Here is a 19,237-nt window from a genome sequence, read left to right as displayed (position 1 = left end):
ACAAAAGGGCCTTCAGAAATCCCCAGTGCTCCATGGAGTAGAGTCTGAAAACAACTCATTGTGTCCATTATCGACAATTTACAGTTGAAAAATCAGAGACACAGAATATAAGTAATTGGTGGGAAGCTGGAAGACTAGAGTTTCTCTCCTGTCATATGTCTCCCCAACCACAGCTAGCGTGCAGATCAGACTCCTGACAAGAAAGAGCAGTCACTCTTGAGGAGAGTTTAGACATTCCTAATTTAGCAGCACTCTAGTTGATACATGTGACAATGCTCTAGAAAGATAAAAAAAAGGGCTTGTTATTAAATTCTATAACATGTTGTTAAACTACATTGAAAGTTTCCATTTCCCTGAAATTAAAGCACAGCATCTGTACAGGCTCTTGGCCTTCTTTCACTTGTCCACAGTCCCTGACCTCTCTGACCACTTCTGCCTTTCCCTACCTGCTCCTGTGGCCACAGCAGTCTTCTTGCTGCTCTTTAACATGCTGCCATACTCCCTCCACAGGGTCTCTGCTATAGTGGGATATCTGTATGTCCCCCTTGCCTTGCTCTTTCCCTAGGGCTTCCTAGCCTTCCTAGCAATCTAGTGGTGATCAACCTAGTGGTGATCTGATCCACTGTAGCACTTTTCATTCTGTCTCTTACTTTCTTTAACATGGAACATCACATAATATACTACATAACTCACTTGTTTGCCTCCTGATTATTATCTCTCTTACTCCACTAGAATATAAGCTCTGTGAAGGCAGGGATTTTTGTCATTTTCCCTCTATTGTCCCTGGCATCTAGAATACTGCCTGGCACACGGTAGGGGCTTAAAGTATTTGCCCAGTAATTATAGGAGTGAATGGAAGAAGTGATCAAAAGAATGATTAAACCATGAAAGGAGGTATCCTGGGAAAGGAAAAAGGGGAGTAAGAATCTTAAAAGGGGCAACATAGATATCACTTTGCCTTTAGCTACTTCCTGCACCTCAGCTAGGGGTGCATCTTTCAAAACAAAAATCATTGAGAAGAGCATGAAGTAGTCACCGACAGATGTCACTGCGGCAATAGAACATTAACAAGTGGCCTTAAAATGCAAGCATTTTCCCAGACAAGTATTGTATTTTTTTCAAGTAATAAAAAATGATTCTTCTTTCTTATCCTGACAAATCTCTACTCTGAACTTAACACCAGAGTTAGCCAATTCTGAATAAGGGTCCTAAAAACAAAGCCAATCAGCAGTTAATATAAAGCAAATACAAATGCTGGAACACTTTTGTTTTTAGTTACCTACAAATCCCCAAACTCAACAAACTCTAGATAAAATCCTGGGGCTTTGTTTTGATGGAAAATGCTTTTCTTTCTCTTCTTCCTATTTTGATAGTGCAGGGAGAACCCAATGGAACACCAACAGTTCTTTGCATTAGAAACACATACAGTGTTTCCTACCTTTTTCCCTATAGCTCTAGACCTGGTGACCTGCCCAAAAAAGCAAATTTCTGGGTTCTGGTGGTAAAGAATGCATACCAGAACAATGAACTAGAAAGACAACTCAGTCATTTTCCTGAATCCTCCTCCTCCCAAACTTTCAGTTTCCTTCTGTCGAGATGTGTGTTGTATGTAAGCAATGAACCATGGGAATCCTGCCCCAAGTCAAGAGCACACTGCACACACTGTATGTTAGCCAATTTGACAATAAATTATATATTTTTTTTAAAAAGTAAAGCTATGCTTGTCAGTCAATAAATAAATAAATAAATAAATAACACCTGGACTGAATTCATTCTCCCACCCCCTCCCTTCCACTCTACTTCTTATTTCTTTGAATCAGTGTGTTACAACATCTAAGGGAAAGTTATGGCAAAAAACACTCTCCTCAGAATCATAAAATGAGGCATAGGAATTCTAGAATGTCAAGATTTTAAGATGAAAAAGATGTGTACAGAATAACTGCATTGCAAAACAAAGGTAAAATCAAAGAGAGCCAAGAGAAAAGAAAAATAAGAGTTAAGGAGAAGACAAATAAGAAAGAGAAAAAACAAAAGCAGGCATAGTTAGGAGAGAATAAAGAGAAGCATGAGAGATGACACTAAGTGTTGAGTAAAACAAAATGGCATGTTTGCTGCAAATGATAGATAAGTAAGCTGGTTTCTGAGTAGCTACTCAAGGCTAAAGTCATTGGGCAGGTAGATTTAAGAAATCCACTTAGTTCTAACATTCTTAGATTGATCACCTCTGTTACAAAATCCCATGACACTTGTTACCAATATTCCCCTCTTCCAGCATCCGGGGCTTTCGGGAATTGCCTTCCACTTAGATCTGGAGCTGACAGTCCCCATTACATATTCATCAACCAAGACGGTTCTTTTTAAAGAGTAACCCAGAAACAGCTCTCTCAAAGAAAGGTACATTTAAAACTGCCAACTCTTTCACTCACCCTTCTTAAGAATTCAGTAACTAGACTGTTTAAAAACTATTACTGTGAAGCAAAGTAGGAGAAAGAACATTCCTGACAAAACTTTAAGTGTTCTAAATAATCAACAATCTAAAATTCTGGGCTCCCCATAATTCCTAATATGTTTCAGAAACAATCTCTTTATCATCACAAAATAAGCATAAGACTTGCATAACAAAACATACTTGGATGAGTTTGACATTTGTAGAGAGAAAGAAAATGAGTAGGATATGCCTTTCTGCCATGAATGGAAAATAAATTAAATCACCTCTTTAAAACATAAAGTATGACTTCTAAAAAGGAATTAAACAGTCTCTAAAGAGTTTTATAGCATAATTATAATGCATAAAATGCATTAAATAAAATACATAAAATGCACTTATGTAAAATTCTTAAAATATTGTTTCTTTAATACATCAATTTGATTCAAGTCTAGTCAATTTAATTGAGAAAGAACTTATTAAACTTAAATAATATAATTTATGACTAGCTGCCTGATATATGCCAGATGCTTTTAATTCTGGTATACTATGTCCTTCCACAAATGGAGATGGAGTTAAACATGTAATTTTCCTAAAAGAAACAACCTTATGTCCCGCTTATTTGAGTATCTCATGGTATGGATATGTCCCCTCAATGCCCACAAAGAACATTGACACACAATATTTAGCTTGCATATATAAGAGAGAAATGCAGGCCAAAACTACAAAAAAATAAATTTGAAAATGAAGTGAAAGGGCGGGCCTACACCAGCCGACTCCATCCTGTTCTGTGTCCTTCACCTTGACCACACCTCCTCCCCTTGAGTAACCACCCCCCTCACCTGCCTAACAGGACTCGACCCTTCCCCAGGACCCTTCCCCAGCCAATCGGCTGAGGCCATAGCCATTACCTCACCAACTGCCCCCAGGCCCCAATAAAACCTTTGTCCTTTTGAAACTCGCTCTCTTTCCCTGGTATCTCACCGCTGCGTCGGTGCAGGTAGGGGATTGAGCTCGAGCTAGCTCGAATAAAGGCTCTTTGCTTTTGCATCGGACTCGGCTCCCTAGTGGTCTTTGGGGATCACGAATTCTGGGCATAACAGAAGAATTATCTATAGGAGACATGGTCAATCTTTTCTGGTACATTTTATCCCTTGATCAAGTGGGAAGCTGAGAAATAGAACACTATCAAATCTTCCTGGGTCATTTATAGAATTTCTGCATTACTCCCAACTGAATGTGTATTAAAGCATTCAGACTACTCCTGGAAATGAGTTGATGATACTGTTTGCATTATAGCACACAGAATCTCTCTTATTAGGAACCATCAGAAATACCATTTCTTTATATAAAAGTCCAGAAAAGACACTGTCGCTTTTAACCTCATGCACACAGAGGATCATTAGGGAATTGTCCCCATTTCCCTTTCTACTTTAAACCTAAAGAAAAATTTCCAACTATCTTTGAAAACTACAAGTCCTTCTGAAGTATATTTGTATACTAGCTGACTTCAGCTTCATCTTATTGTTCCATCCTAAATTTCTTTCAGTTCAATTTATTTTCTTTTGTCTTCCTTTTGTACGCCTTCAAATCTATTCTGGAGCAAAGGTGGGTTGCAGTCCTTTCAGCTAACATGTAAACATGATTTTTAGGATTTCTATATAAAAAGTCCCTACCATGTTTCTACCAGATTTTCTTCTACATATTTTCCTCCAGGATTTCTGTCCCCCAAACTGCCTTCCTAAATACTACTCTACTTGGCCTTTCACATTTTCAAAGAAAGATACGGGGCTTGGTGTTTCAAAGACGTAATAAGTCCCCACACACATCTAGACATCGTGCCTCTATTATGCATAAACTTGAAAATTAAAGTTAATAATCTCTTTGATTTCTGTGAATCCAGTGAATAGCTTTTGAAACTTGGTATTGAGCCCAGAAAACGGTCCATGGGCTGTTTCAGCACACACACAAAACTCTCTCAAATGCTTGCATTTATGTGCTAAGTAGATAGTTATTTAGATCTTTTTCAACGAAAGATCTTAATTTATTGACTTAAACATTTAAACATATACTGTGTGCCCAAAGGTCTTGAAATGTTGGGAGTCTTCAACAAAGACAAATATACATAAACAGATAAATTAAAATGCATAAGTAATTTGTATGATAGAGATATGAATAAAATGTCGTGGGACTCCAGAAGAACAAACAACCATGGAGGGGGGGGAGGGTGTTATATATGTAAGTAAAGGAAAATGAAGAGAGATAGAAGAAAGAGAAAACAAGATAAATGGAAAGGTTTTCTTCTTATCAATGTTTCTGCCACCAAATTTTGCAGAACAATGCTCCCCAATTTCCTTTCCAGCTAGGTTTATCTTTCCAGGAGGCATTCTATAGACTTCAAAAGGTCAATTTTCACACCTTATGCTGATCTGTGACAAAAATGCCAACTGCAAAAGATTCCCTTCTCCATATCACTGGTGGGAAGAGAAATCAAGGCCTTACCTTGACCTCTGCAACTCAAATCCACATTAGGAGAGTTGGTTCTTTCATCAATATATGAAAGGTGGACAAAAACCTCCCTCACAGAAGGGATTACAAAAAATTAAGTCAGAAGCATGAGAAAAGCAGAAGAGGCAGCAACAGAAATCTGAATTGGCTGGAGATGTGAATTAGTAATACATATTAAAAAGAGCCCAAGACCAAAAAAAAAAAAAAAAAGGCAAGAAACAAGGTTTCAAAAATTTTTAAGTGTATTTACTTATTTATTTTGAGAGAGAGAGAAACAAGTGAGGGAGGAACACAAAGAGAAGGAGAGAGAGAAAAAATCCCAAGCAGGCTCCACACTGTCAGCACAGAGCCCAATAGGGGCTCATTCTCATGAACCATCAGATCATGACCTGAGCCAAGTCAAGGGTAGGCTGCTCAACTAATTGAGCTACCCAGTTATCCCACAAGTTTTCGATTTTCTAAAATGTAACTGAAAGTCTTTCTTCTTCAGAAAGAAAATAAAGTCATTGAACTCTTTTAAACTAAAATGGAAAGGGGCCACATGTTGCAAATACTGACTTTCACCATGATGTCACTACAAAACAATGTATAGCAATTGTCATTAAGTGTACTGCAAATAGTTAATAAATGGCCCCAGAATCAGAATACCCCATGGAGTCACAGCAGGAAAAGTTTAGAAAAGTACCATTATATCATTTGAACAAAAGAAAGCTATATAGCTATTGAGGTTTATAACAGATCAACTGGAGAAAAACAAATCACCACATGAAATTATTTTCTACTTACCCCCATCATCCTCTTCAAGAATGCATATTTTAAAAGGATACAAGTTATTATATTAAAAATTACTTTCTCTGTCATTTTATAAGCTACACCAAACAACAAAGAAAAAACTAAGTTACAAATTTCCTAGTATCAATTCCAACTATTATCTTTTACCAAACTAAAATGTATATTATCACTACCTTTCAATCTAGTCCTCCTCCAGTATACAAAATCAATAATATAAAATATTTCATAACATTTTTAAAGTACCTTAAAATTTTAGAAGAGAATATAAATGTTTCAGAAAAGTGGAGAAAGACATACTAGAGAAGAATAAAATGAAAATACCACACTAATCATGATGTAAAACACAGGACATGGACAACTATTAAGAGAACTCTCAATGAAACTGTAATTTAGTTCTTCTGTATCTATACCTGGCTATTTCCTGCCAAGTAATCAATGTAACTTTTAACATGAATAATACAGTGTACTTAACAGGATCAATACTTTTAGTTGTGTGGTTTTTTTTTTTAATTTTCAATGTTTATTTTTGAGAGAGAGAGCAAGCGGGGGAGGGGCAGAGAGCGAGGGAGACACAAAATTTGAAGCAGGCTCCAGGTTCTGAGCTGTCAGCACAGAGCCTGATGCAGGGCTCAAACTCATGAACCATGAGATCATGACCTGAGCCAAAGTCGCTCAACCGACTGAGCCACCCCAGGCGCCCCTGTGTTTTTCTTTTTAAAACGAAATACACTTTTATGTAATTGCTTTATTCTCAGGTGCCATCATGTTAGAACCCTTCATCTCTGAAGATATTTGCATTAAGGAATCTACCTTGGCCCTTGATCAACTGTACTGTGTTATAAGAAATTCAGAGCCCTACATGGAACAACATTTCCTACCTCCTATCTTTCATTTGTTGCTCATTTTAGGGAGTACAGTCCATTGAGTGAACACTAAGCAGTGTTTCAAAAGCATCTGACATTAAAAAAGGGTCATTCTGGGTTGGGTGTGGGCCCCCCATTCTGGGCTTCAGTAGAAGGAAGAAAGACATAAGTGCATCCCTCCAGAGACTAGGGTAAATACAGGATTATAAACACTGAGTTTGCTTTGCAGACCTTTGGAAAAGAGCCTAGAATAAAATCCTTAACACTGTGGGTTATTGTTGGTTTTAAAGGGAACTCATGAGGAAGTAATAAATAATGATGTGAAATAATGAAAATAATTATAATAACCATAGCAAACACTTATACCAAGCCCAATGCAACATTCTGGATGCTAATTCTATGCTTTAACATGCATTAAGTCATATAATTCTCAAAACAGCCCTATGTAGTAGATGCTATTCTTACTGACATTTGACAGATGAGGAAACTGAGTACAGGGATTAAGAAATTTGCCCAAGGTTACAAAGCTGGTAAATGATATTTCATGCTATACTCTGTTATTACAAGTCCAAATTGAGTTTCTAATGACTTTTTCTCTATAAGTCAATGTGGGGGAAAATCAAAATTCTTAACTCTAACACTCATGCTACTATTTTAGGAAAATTTGGTGATAGATAGATATCTGAATAGTAATGATGCCCTTCAATTTACTCTCCACTTATGGATCAGTCTACTGAGAAGTCAGAAATTTATTGTACCAAACTGAAAACTTTTTAGAAAGGAATTAAACAACCAAATTTCATAAAACATTGCTGCACAAATGTGATTCTTAATTCTTAAGACAAATACAAAGTGCTTTCCCACTTTCAGCCTCCATATAAAGCTGACATTAATCTTTCTATCTTCCCAGCCAATAATACAAAATACTTTAAAAGACAACAAAAGATGCAAAGAGAAAAACAACCAAAAAGAAAAATCTTGAGATACATTTGAACACTGTACAGTTTTTAAAAGATTACTCAAAATTTAGATTTAGTGAAACTTGTATCTCTATGTCCCCATTATCTCTGAAGTTAAGAAAAGGATCAAGAAAAGCACAAGGAAGGCAATAAAGGAAGAGAGTCAGAGTGGAGAGGTAAGGTGGCCACCATCTTCGAAGGCAATAGACAGAAATTTCCTTTTGGTATTCTCAGCCCAATCAGGATGTGGAGCCTCAACCTCAGGTGGTGGCTACCACTGGCCACCTGAAGCAGTAATTCACAAACTTTTATATACATGATAATAACTGGACAATTCCAGTGCCCTATCCCCTAGAATTCTAACTCAGCAGCCTTGAAAGTGGAGCATAAGAATTTTCAATTTAACAAGACTCCTACTGATTTTGTTTGAGTTAGCTGCAGATCATAATCTAAGAAATACAGAAGAGAAATTTAAGACTTAGTACCCAGTAAGCACTGCACAGTACTTTACATCACACACTTTTAGAACATTCTGGGCTCCTACCTGTTTCAACATCCTTAGACCTGTGTTCTTCATCAGGAGGTGTAGCTGGTGGCCGAACAGGTGGGACTCGTCGGGGAAACTGCCCTTCTGTGTAATCCAGTGAGTGAGTGGGTTGGCTGACTGCAGCCCAGGTGTAAAGTTGATCTTGCTATATTTAAAATTTTTTAAATAAAAATAAAAAAAAATAAAATGTAAAGCTATTTTAATTCAATCATGAAAAAATGAAGTTTTTTTAATTGTTACATTACAACATCATTTTTATCTTATACATACATATGCAGGGTGTGTGTGTGTGTGTGTGTGTGTGTGTGTGTATCAAACATTAAAACAGCATTGCCTACTATCCAATGTAGATTCATAATGGCAACATTCATTCACACAATTATTTCAATTTCATAACCATACTTGTCTCAACTTTTTCTTTCTTTTTCAATTTATTTATTTTTTAATATTTATTTTGAGACAAAGAGAGAGAGAGTACCTGGGGGAGGGGCTAGCACAGAGAATCCCAAGCAGACTCCACGCTGTCAGGACAGAGCCTGAATCAGAACTCAATCTCATGAACCATGAGATCATGACCTGAACTGAAACTAAGAGTTGTAATCTGAACTGCCTGAGCCACCCAGGCACATCTCAATTTATTTTCTATAGAAAAATATAATTTTTTTTTGTGGTGGAGATTCCATGTTCATGTGCAAGGAAATATAAGACCAGAAAATCCAGACATTCAGAGAACTCCCTGAACTAGAATCTTTAAGACATTTGAATATGATGTCCCTTTAAAATCTGTTTAAACACTTGTGGCAAAGTCAAAGGACAGGCTGTACTTGGGCACCACAGAACAATAATAGCTTCCTTGCCTTCAACAACAAAAAGCCTAGGAAACCAACTTATCATGGGCCCAGGCTTCAAAATGTTTGGGACAAAAACCACGAAAAAGTAAATGAACTTGCCAAGAGTAAAAAAATTGGACAGGGATCTTCTGGCAAAGAAAGTGCTTCCCAGCTGAAGACTAACAGAATCTGGACAGAATGAGAAGGCTCATAACTACACCTAATGCCAGGAAGCAAAGTGGAAATCTCACAAAGGAGGCCACTTTGAGGCCTATAAACACCTTGGAAAACTTCTCATTAGGATTTCGGAATAACATGTTTAACCATTTTAGGATGCATGCACTCAAAATATACATGCCCTAGGTTCTCTCCATGATATTTTCCTTACTTGTAGGTATATTTGCCTATAGCTTATGGTCAACCTAAAGTAAAACAAAGAGAATAACAGTATTGTAGAGGTGAAGAGCAAATGAAAAACAAGACAAAACAAACAACAACAACAAAAAACCGTACTGTAACCACTGTGTTGAGACTATAAAGCAAATGGAGTTAACCCAGGACAGGCATTGCCATTTCTATAATGCATTTAACAAATTAATCTAATAAATTCACAAATTATTGTTCAGCATAGACAGTAAGACACAGTGTATATATCTGTAGTTTAAGCTTTAACTTTACAGACACTGGCCCTATTTGAGAATTCAGATTCTTGGATTTGGCTAGTATTACATAAGGGTCACATTGAAGACCTGGCTAAGCATTTCAGCTTTCCATACTGTTTCAACTGTTCATACACATTTTTTGAATGTTTATTTATTTTTGAGAGAGAGACAGAGTGCAAGTGGGGGAGGGGCAGAGAGAGAGGGAGACACAGAATCCAAAGCAGGCTCCAGGCTCCGAGCTGTCAGCACAGACGTGGGACTCAAACACATGAACCGTGAGATCGTGACCTGAGTCCAAGTTAGACGCTTACCCGACTGAGCCACCCAAGCGCCCCATTCAACTATTCCTCTCTTGATCGACAGCAAAGGCTTTGCTTTTCAGCCTACTGCGTGTCAGAAATAGCTTTTCGCCAGTGAAATTAGTAGTTTGTTTAATTAACATGATGTTGGAAATGAGATCACAGTAGTGAAACTGAAGTAATTCCGTCTACAAGGATTGACAAAAATATCAGAGAATATCCTCATTCTTAAAAGAACAGAGTAAGACTTGGGTGAGGGATGATGTCAAGGCTTGATGCTCTGACAGCGGTGCGTCCAGCCACTGCTTTAGGAAAATGTCTCCTTGCCTGCTGCCAAACGTTAGGCACAGAATCCTGCCTCTTTCGTTTCTGCAATACCTAAACCTTTCATGGAAAGTGTAGTCAAGCACCTACCCAGGCAGCAAGCTATACGTTCCCTGACAAAGCAACTCTTGCCTAGAGAGCTTTATCATCCTAATAACAGACTCACTCAGCCTCTGACTTTGTGCCACATGAAAAAGGCAGCAACAACTAAGGGGATAAACGGTTTCACTTTAGGATTGCACAGTTCACCAAAACACAAAGTATATTGAAAGCACTTTATAAAACTTCATATAAACAAACAGCAACAACAACAAATTCGGTTCAGTCCGGTTTTTTAGCTACGCTCCAGTATTGTAATATATCACAATGCTATGATGGTAATCTCAAAACCCTTCCTTCATAGCAGAGCTCTACTAGCAGAAAATAAGCAAAACACAAATTTCTTTTGTGGCTTTTTAACACCTACAAATGCCACCTCTTCAACCTAGCATTTAATTTTTTCTATATGACTCTCATCCACCCACCCAAATCCATCCCTCCATGTTCCCTAAGTCAAACTTCACTCCATTACCATAACTCCCCAGTTCTCCTCATTATGGAATGTAATCTCTCAGTAAAAGTCTCGCTGAAGTTCCACCTCACATGGACCACTCATGCATCAGAACACTGATACAGCACCCTGCCACCATTCATTTTGAGAAGTAACGGTATGCCATCCAGGATGGTGGCATAACACCTTACTGAGTGCATCTAATCTTTCCTCAAATTGACTGAAAACTCCTTCAGCCCATGAAGTATGCACACAGGTCCTACAAATCTCCCCTAGCAATTGACAATGCTAGGATGACTACATAAAAGCCACTTAACTGAACTAACAGAATTGGCAGATAAAAAAGAAGTAAAAAGATGGTTTGTCAGTATGAACAGCAGCAGTAGCTCATTTTCTTCCAATACATAACAAGATACCAAAAAGGTACTTTCTGGATGCCACATGGAAAACAAATCTATTATATTATCTGTTTTATCTAAACCTATCAGCAATTATACAATATAAAGAAAAATAGGAACAGGGTCAACCTGGCAGCAAAGTAGGGGGACCCGAAGTTCCCCCATCCCTCAAACACAGCAGTGTTGAGGTCAGAGAACTTGGAATTCCAAGAGTATGAGCTGCAGAGTGACAGAGACATCTCCAGGGGCCCATGGGGACAACTTGGTGGGCCATAGGTGCACGATTGAAAACTTGGAGAGATAAAATGGGAGGCATAGGAAGACAAGGGAGGGATCCCTTTCTTTGGAAAGACAAAAGGAAGAGAAAGAGAGGCTGTTGAAGTGTAGGATTGTATTTGGACCAGAGAAAACCCATGGACCGGGCAACAGAAAAAAAAGAGAAAGATCTAATTTCTAAGTGCCTGGCTTTCTCTGGACTGGGGCCAGCTGCCCTGTTCATGTGCCTGGGGAGAAGGGGAGCCAGTCCCAGTCTTGGTAACTAGCACAGAGGTGCAGTCCTCAGTGAGAGAAAGCAATCCCCTCCCTTGAGTGCTCTGTGAAGAAGGCACATAGCCATTCCAAGGACAAAAGACCCTGCCTGCACCCGCCAGTCAGAGGCCCTTTGTCGGCTGGCTGGGCTGAGGGGCTCTACCCTAGAACCAGGATGTACAGGTGGGATCCTTTAAGACTGATGGTTTGAATCCCAACCAAGCACCAGGGAAGCAAAGGAGACTGTGGAGCGGGACAGACGGCCTCATTTGCACCAGCTCAGCACTGTGGGAAGCCAGAGGCCCTCTATCACTGGGGTGGGGTGGCATTTTTCTGGAACTGGGGTGAGCAGAGTGAGATCCTTTAAGACAATGGGGTTTGAATCCCAGCCATGTGCCAGGGAGGTGCAGGAGATGGTGGAATGGGACAAACCACCCTGTTCCCGCCCACGCAGCACTGTGAGGAGCCAGAGGCCCTTTGTAATCTGGCTGGGCAGAGTGGCACTTCCCTGAAACCGTGGGCATGTAGTGGGACCCTTTAATACATGGGGGTTTTAATCCCGCTGAGCACCTGGGAGGTGCAAGAGACTGTGGAGCAGAACATACCCAGCCTGCTCCCACATGCACAGCACTGTGCAGATGGCTTAAACAGAGTGTTTGGGACACCCAGTCTGGGGAGGAGAGACTGGGGTGTCACCATTTTTATCCCCATCACCAACAAGATGAGGCTCTAGGGAACAAAGGGCCCACGGTGGAGGCAGGACCTGCCTGCTACCAAGCCACACCCCTCCAAGTCTGGTCACTGTGAATTTACCAGTGTTTGATTGGCACTGGCTAACCAGACAACCCCTTCCTCCAGACCAGCACAGCCACTGGCTCCAAGGCACCCAGCGGTTTTGCATTTTCTGATTTGATTCTTGGTCAATTCTTATTTTGTATATATATTCCTTTTTATTTCCTTCCTTTCCTTCCTCTAGTTTCTTTGTTCTCTAGTCTGGTTATTCGGGTTGTTGGTTTCTTTAAGCAGACATATTGAATCTATTATTTTTACACCTCTTCTGTATCTCTTTCTTATTTATCTTCCTCTCTCTCTCAGGATTAAGTCATATGGTTACTCTGTCTGGTCAATTTTCTTTTTTTTTTTTTTTTTTTTCTTTATGCCCACCCCTGTCATTTCTCTCTTTGTATGGGATAAGGCTTCTTCCACCACCACCCTCTTTTTAAAATTGTTTTTCCAGGGTTACTTCATGGTGGAAGGTCCAAACCACTATTAAAAGTAGGGAGACAAAGCAACCAGAGTCACAACAACAGAGAGCATGTAACATATTAGGAAAACACCTCCTGAAAGGCCAGGCCCTGGACAGTGTATAACCCCTTTTTAATATAGTAGTGCTCGCAGGTACAGGACACATTAACAAACTATTACAACAAGTAAGGGATGGAATACTAGCCAATATGATGAAAAGGAAGAATTCACCTCAAAAGAAACTCCAGGAAGAATGGCGGCCAGAGAATTGCTCAAAACAGATATAAACAAGATATCTGCTAAGAATTTAGAATAATAGGCATAAGATTAATCACTGGGCTTGAAAAAAACAGAGGACAGCAGAGAATCTATTGCTGCAGAGATCAAGGAACTAAAAAATAGTCATGACGAATTAAAAATGCTATAAAGCAGGTGCAAAATAAACTAATTGCAGTAAGAACAAGATGAAAGAAGCAGAGTGGAGAATAAATGAAATAGAAGATAAAATTATGGAAAATGATAAAGCCGAGAAGAAGAGAGACAAGAAAATATTAGACCATGAGGGGAGAATAAGAGAACGAAGTGATTCAATGAAACTTAATAATATCCATATCATAGGAGTTCCAGAAAAAGACAGAGAGAAAGGGGCAGAAAGATTACTTGAATAAATTATAAATTAGAACTTTCCTATTCTGTGGAAGGAAGAAGATATCCAACTCAAGGAGGCAAAGAAAACTCCCTTCAGATTTAACAGGAATAGGTCTTCTCCATGGCATCTCATAGTGAAACTGGCAAAATACAAAGATAAAGAGGGAATTCTGAAACCAGCTAGGGACAAATGGACCTTAAACTACAAGGGTAGGCACATAAAGGTAGTAGCAGACCTGTCCACCAAAACTTAGCAGGCCAGAAGGGAGTGGCAGGAAACATTCAATGTGCTGAATAGGAAAAATATGCAGCCAAGAATTCTCTACCCTGCAAGGCTGCATCCAGAATAGAAGGAAGGATAAAGGCTCTCCCAGACAGACAAAAACCAAGGGAGTTCATGACCCCTAAACCAGCCCTGCAAGAGATCGTAAGGGGTACTCTGTGAGTGGAATGCTGCAAAGACTACAAAAGACCAGACACATCACCACAACCATGAAACCTACAAATAACACAAGGACACTAAATCCATATCTTTCAATAATAATGCTGAATGTAAAAGGACTAAATGCTCCGATTAAAAGACAGAGGGTATCAGAATGGATTAAAAAACAAGATCCAGGAGCGCCTGGGTGGCTCAGTCAGTTAGGTGTCTGACTCAGCTCAGGTCATGACCTCAGGGTTTGTGAGTTCAAGCCCTGTGTCGGGCTCTATGCTGACAGGCTCAGAACCTGGAGCCTGCTTCGGATTCTGTGTCTCCCTCGCTCTCTGCCCCTCCCCCACTCACACTCCGTCTCTGTCTCTCTCAAAAATAAACAAACATTAAAAAAATTTTTTAAAAAACAAGATCCATCTATATGCTGTCTACAAGAGAACCATTTTTAGACCTAAGGACAACTTCAGATTGAAAGTGAGGGGATGGAGAACCATCTATCATGCTATGGAAGTCAAAAGAAAGCTGGAGTAGCCATACTTACATCACACAAACTAGATTTAAACTAAAGTCTGTAAGAAGAGATGAAGAGGGGCATTTTATCATATTTACGTGGTCTATCCATCAAGAAGAGCTAACAATTATAAATGCTTATGCCCCCAATTGAATTCACCCAAATATATAAAATAATTAATCACAAACATAAGCAATCTTATTAATAAGAATATGGTAATTTCAGGGGACTTAGTGAATGGACAGATCTTCTAGGCAAAATAAAAAAAAAAAACAAACAATGGCCTTGAAGGATCCATTGGACCAGATGGACTTGACAGATACATGTAGAACTTTTCATCCAAAAGAAGCAGTATACACATTCTTCTCAAGTGCACATGCAAAATTCTCCCAGATAGATCACATACTGGATCATGAGAGAGGCCTCAATAAAAATAAAAGAATTGAGATCACACCATGCATATTTGCAAATAACAATGCTATGACACTTGAAATCAAGTTTGAAATCATTTCAATCACAAGAAAAAAATTGGAAAACCCCAAAGGAATGGAGGTTAAAGAGCAACCTACTAAACAATGGATGGGTCAGCCAGGCATTAAAAAAGAAATTTAAAAAACATATGGAAGCAAATGAAAATGAAAACACAACAGTCCAAACTCTTTGGGATGCAGCAAAGGCAGTCCTAACAGGAAAATACACTGCAATCCAGGCCTATCTCAAGAAACAAGAAAAATCCCAAATACAAAACCTAATGACTCATCTAAAGGAATTAGAAGCAGAACAGCAAAGAAACAAAGAAACCCCATGGCCAGCAGAAGAAGAGAAATAAAGATTAGAGCAGAAATAAACAATATAGAATTTTTTAAAAAAGGTAGAATACATCAATGAATGTAAGAACTGGGTTTTTGAAAAAATAAACAAAATTGATAAACCCCTAGCCAAACATCTCAAAAAAGAAAAGAGAGGACCCAAATAGATTAAATCACAAATGAAAAAGGACAGATCACATCAACACCGCAGAAATACAAACAATTATCAGAGAATACTATGACAAATTACATGCCAACAAACTGGACAACCTGGAAAAAAATGGACAAATTCCTAGACACCCTCACACTAACAAAACTCAAATGGGAAGAAATAGAAAATTTGAACAGACCCATAACCAACAAATAAATTGAATCAGTTGTCAAAAATCTCCCAACAAATAAGAGTCCTGGACCAGATGGCTTCCCAGGGGAATTCTATCAGACATTTAAGGCGGAGTTAATACCTATACTTCTCAAGCTATTCCAAAAAATATAAATGAAATGAAAGCTTCCGGACTCATTCTATGAGGCCAACATTATGCTGATTCCCAAACTAGAGAGAGAGCCCAATAAAAAGGAGAATCACATGTGGATGCAAAAATTCTCAAGAAGATACTAGCAAATCGAATTCAACAGCATATAAAAAGAATTATTCACCATGATCAAGTGGGATTCACTCCTTGGCTGCAGGGCTGGTAATTCTATACATCACATTAATAGAAGAAGGGATAAGAACCATATGATCCTGTCAATAGACGCAGAAAAAGGCATTTGAGAAAATACAGTATCGTTTCTTAATTAAAACCCTCAAGTTGGGAAAGAAGGAACATACATAGCTTAACATCATAAAAGCCATATATGAAAAGCCCACAACTAATATCATCCTCAGTAGAGAAAAACTTTCCCCCTGAGATCAGGAACATGACGGGGATGTCCACTCTCACCATTGTTTAACATAGTGTTGGAAGTACTTGCCTCAGCAATCAGACAACAAAATGAAATAAAAGGCATCCAAATTGGCAAAGAATAAGTCAAGCTTTCACTTTTTGCAGATGAAATGATATTCTACATGGAAAACTCAATAGACTCCACCAAAAAGATGCTAGAACTGATACATGAATTCAGCAAAGTCGCAGGGTACAAAATCAATGCACAGAAATGGGTTGCATTTCTATACACCAATAATGAAGCAGCAGAAAGGGGAATCAAGAAATCAGTCTCATTTACAATTGGACCAAGAACCATAAAATACCTAGGAATAAACTTAACCAAAAATGTAAAATATCTGTATGCTGAAAACTATAGTAAGCTTATGAAAGAAATTGAAGAAGACACAAAGAAATGGAAAAACATTCCATGCTCATGGATTGGAAGAATGTATATTGTTAAAATTTCAATACTATCCAAAGCGATCTACACATTCAATGTAACACCAATCAAACTTGCACCAGCATTCTAGTCAAAGATAGGACAAACAATCCTAAAATTTGTATGGAACCACAAAAGACCCTGAATAGCCAAAGCAATCCTGAATAAGAAAACCAAAGCTTGAGGCATCACAATCCCAGACTTTAGCCTCTACCATAAAGCTTAAATCATCAAGACAATATGGTATTGGCACAAAAACAGACACATAGACCAAAGGAATAGAATAGAGAACCCAGTATTGGACACACAAATGTATGGCCGACTAACCTTTGACAAAGCAGGAAAGAGTATCCAATGGAAAAAAAGACAGTCTCTTTAGCAAATGGTGCTGGGACAACTGGACAGCAACATGCAGAAGAATGAAACTAGACCACTTTCTTACACCATTCACAAAAATAAACTCAAAATGGATAAAAGACCTAAATGTGAGACAGAAACCATCAAAACCCTAGAGGAGAAAGCAGGCAACAACCTCTTTGACCTCAGCCACAGTAATTTCTTGCTCAACACATCTCCAAAGGCAAGGGAATTAAAAGCCAAATGAACTATTGGGACCTCATCAAGATAAAAAGCTTCTGTGCCACAAAAGAGACAATCAACAAAACTAAAAGGCAACTGACAGAATGGGAGAAGACACTTGCAAATAACATATCGGATAAAGAGTCTGTATTCAAAATTTATAAACAACTTACCAAACTCAACACCCAAAAAACAAATAATCCAGTGAAGAAATGGGCAGAAGACATGAATAGACACTTTTCTAAAGAAGACATCCAGATGGCCAACAGACACATGAAAAGATGCTCAATATCAGTCACCATCAGGGAAATACAAATCAAAACCATGATGAGATACCGCCTCACACCAGTCAGAGTGGCTAAAATGAACAACTGAGGAAACAATAGATGTTGGTGAGGATGTGGAGAAACGGGGACCCTCTTGCACTGTTGGTGGGAATGCAAACTGGTGCAACAGCTCTGGAAAACAGAGTGGACGTTCTTAAAAAATTAAAAATAGAACTACCCTACAACCCAGCAATAAAGCACCACTAGGAATTTATCCAAAGGATACAGGAGTGTTGATTCATAGGGGCACTTGTACCCCAATGTTTATAGCAGCACTTTCAACAATAGTCAAGTTATGGAAAATGCCCAAGTGTCCATCAACTGATGAATAGATACAGAAGATGTGGTTTACACATACAATGGAATACCACTTGGCAATGAGAAAGAATGAAATCCTGCCATTTGCAGCAATGTGGATGGAACTGGAGGGTATTATGCTAAGTGAAATAAGTCAGTCAGAGAAAGACAGATATCATATGGTTTCACTCATATGTAGAACTTGAGAAACTTAACAGAAGACCATGGGGGAAGGGAAGGTTAAAAATTAGTTTCAAACAGAGGGGGAGGCAAATCATAACAGACTCTTAAATACAGAGGGCTGATAGAGGGGACATGGGGGAGAGCAGGAAATGGGTGATGGGCATTGAGAAGGGCACTTGCTGGGATGAGCCCTGGGTGTTGTATGTAAGTGATGAATCACAGGAATCTACCCCAAAACCAAGAGCACACGGTATACACTATATGTTAGCTAACTTGACAATAAATTATATATAAAAAATAAAAATGTGGAAACCATTCTAAATTTAAAAAAGAAAAATATGTGTAGCCAATGCTCCTGGGATATAATCAGTGCTACCATAGACAAATCTTTTAACCTTCTGAAGTCTTGATATTCTTATCAGTAAATCAGGCAAAACACCCACCTGGTCTTTTTTATGGGGCTGGCATGAAGCAGGAGCAGAAAGAGCTATGAAAGCCAATGTGGAAAGAACTATGAAAATGACATGATGTTATTCAAATATAACACACCATGAATACCACTTGTTTTGATTGTTTTAAATCTATGTTTGATTAGAACAATCATACATCATTTCTTATATTGAAAAAAGTCCTTTTCAGAGGAATTCAAAGTCATCATCATATCTATACATCAAGATACAGAACCAACACTAAATCTTTGCTTTAGGATGAGAAACTAGTTTCAGCAAACCTTGGTCTACAGAGTTTTCTTGGCATTTGTGCTGAATGTCCCTGAATTTTGAATTCAATTATAATTAATGTGGTCTCTCCTCGACCATCCATGAATGTCTTTTACTTTCTTCTATTTCCATTTAACATGTCAGGAATGTATTTGTTACTTTCCCAAGTAGGGTTATAAGCCCCTTACTCCAGCTACCATATCCTACCTATATCCACCTTTTCCCCAGGACATTATTCTGTACATATAGCTGACATACAATGAGTATTTAGGAACCAGAAAGGTTAGGAGCAATAAAAATGGGCTTTTTTTGACAAATCAAATCATAATTTTATATCTGGGTTAAAACTGAAATATGTTTTCCATAGCACTACCATATTCTTTTAAATTCTTGAACTCTGTTTTGATTTTAGTTGAACTGGATCATGTCTTTCT

The 19,237-nt window shown here is 38.5% G+C and overlaps 1 protein-coding gene across 2 annotated transcripts in view; it reads right to left on the bottom strand.

Moving 5' to 3' along the window:
• FMN2 (formin 2) overlaps positions 1–19,237 on the bottom strand; it is a 393,129-nt gene that overhangs the window by 272,945 nt on the left and 100,947 nt on the right. For both annotated transcript variants that reach the window (XM_027046367.2, XM_053209733.1), the window contains exon 4: positions 8,092–8,239. In XM_027046367.2, coding sequence (XP_026902168.2) covers positions 8,092–8,239 — 148 coding nt within the window. The remainder of the gene's footprint in view (positions 1–8,091; positions 8,240–19,237) is intronic.

This window comes from Acinonyx jubatus, chromosome E4 (genome assembly GCF_027475565.1).
Source record: "Acinonyx jubatus isolate Ajub_Pintada_27869175 chromosome E4, VMU_Ajub_asm_v1.0, whole genome shotgun sequence".
Taxonomy (NCBI): domain Eukaryota; kingdom Metazoa; phylum Chordata; class Mammalia; order Carnivora; family Felidae; genus Acinonyx; species Acinonyx jubatus.
Note: the sequence above shows the minus strand (reverse complement) of the source record. Positions and strands in the feature narration are given on the sequence as shown.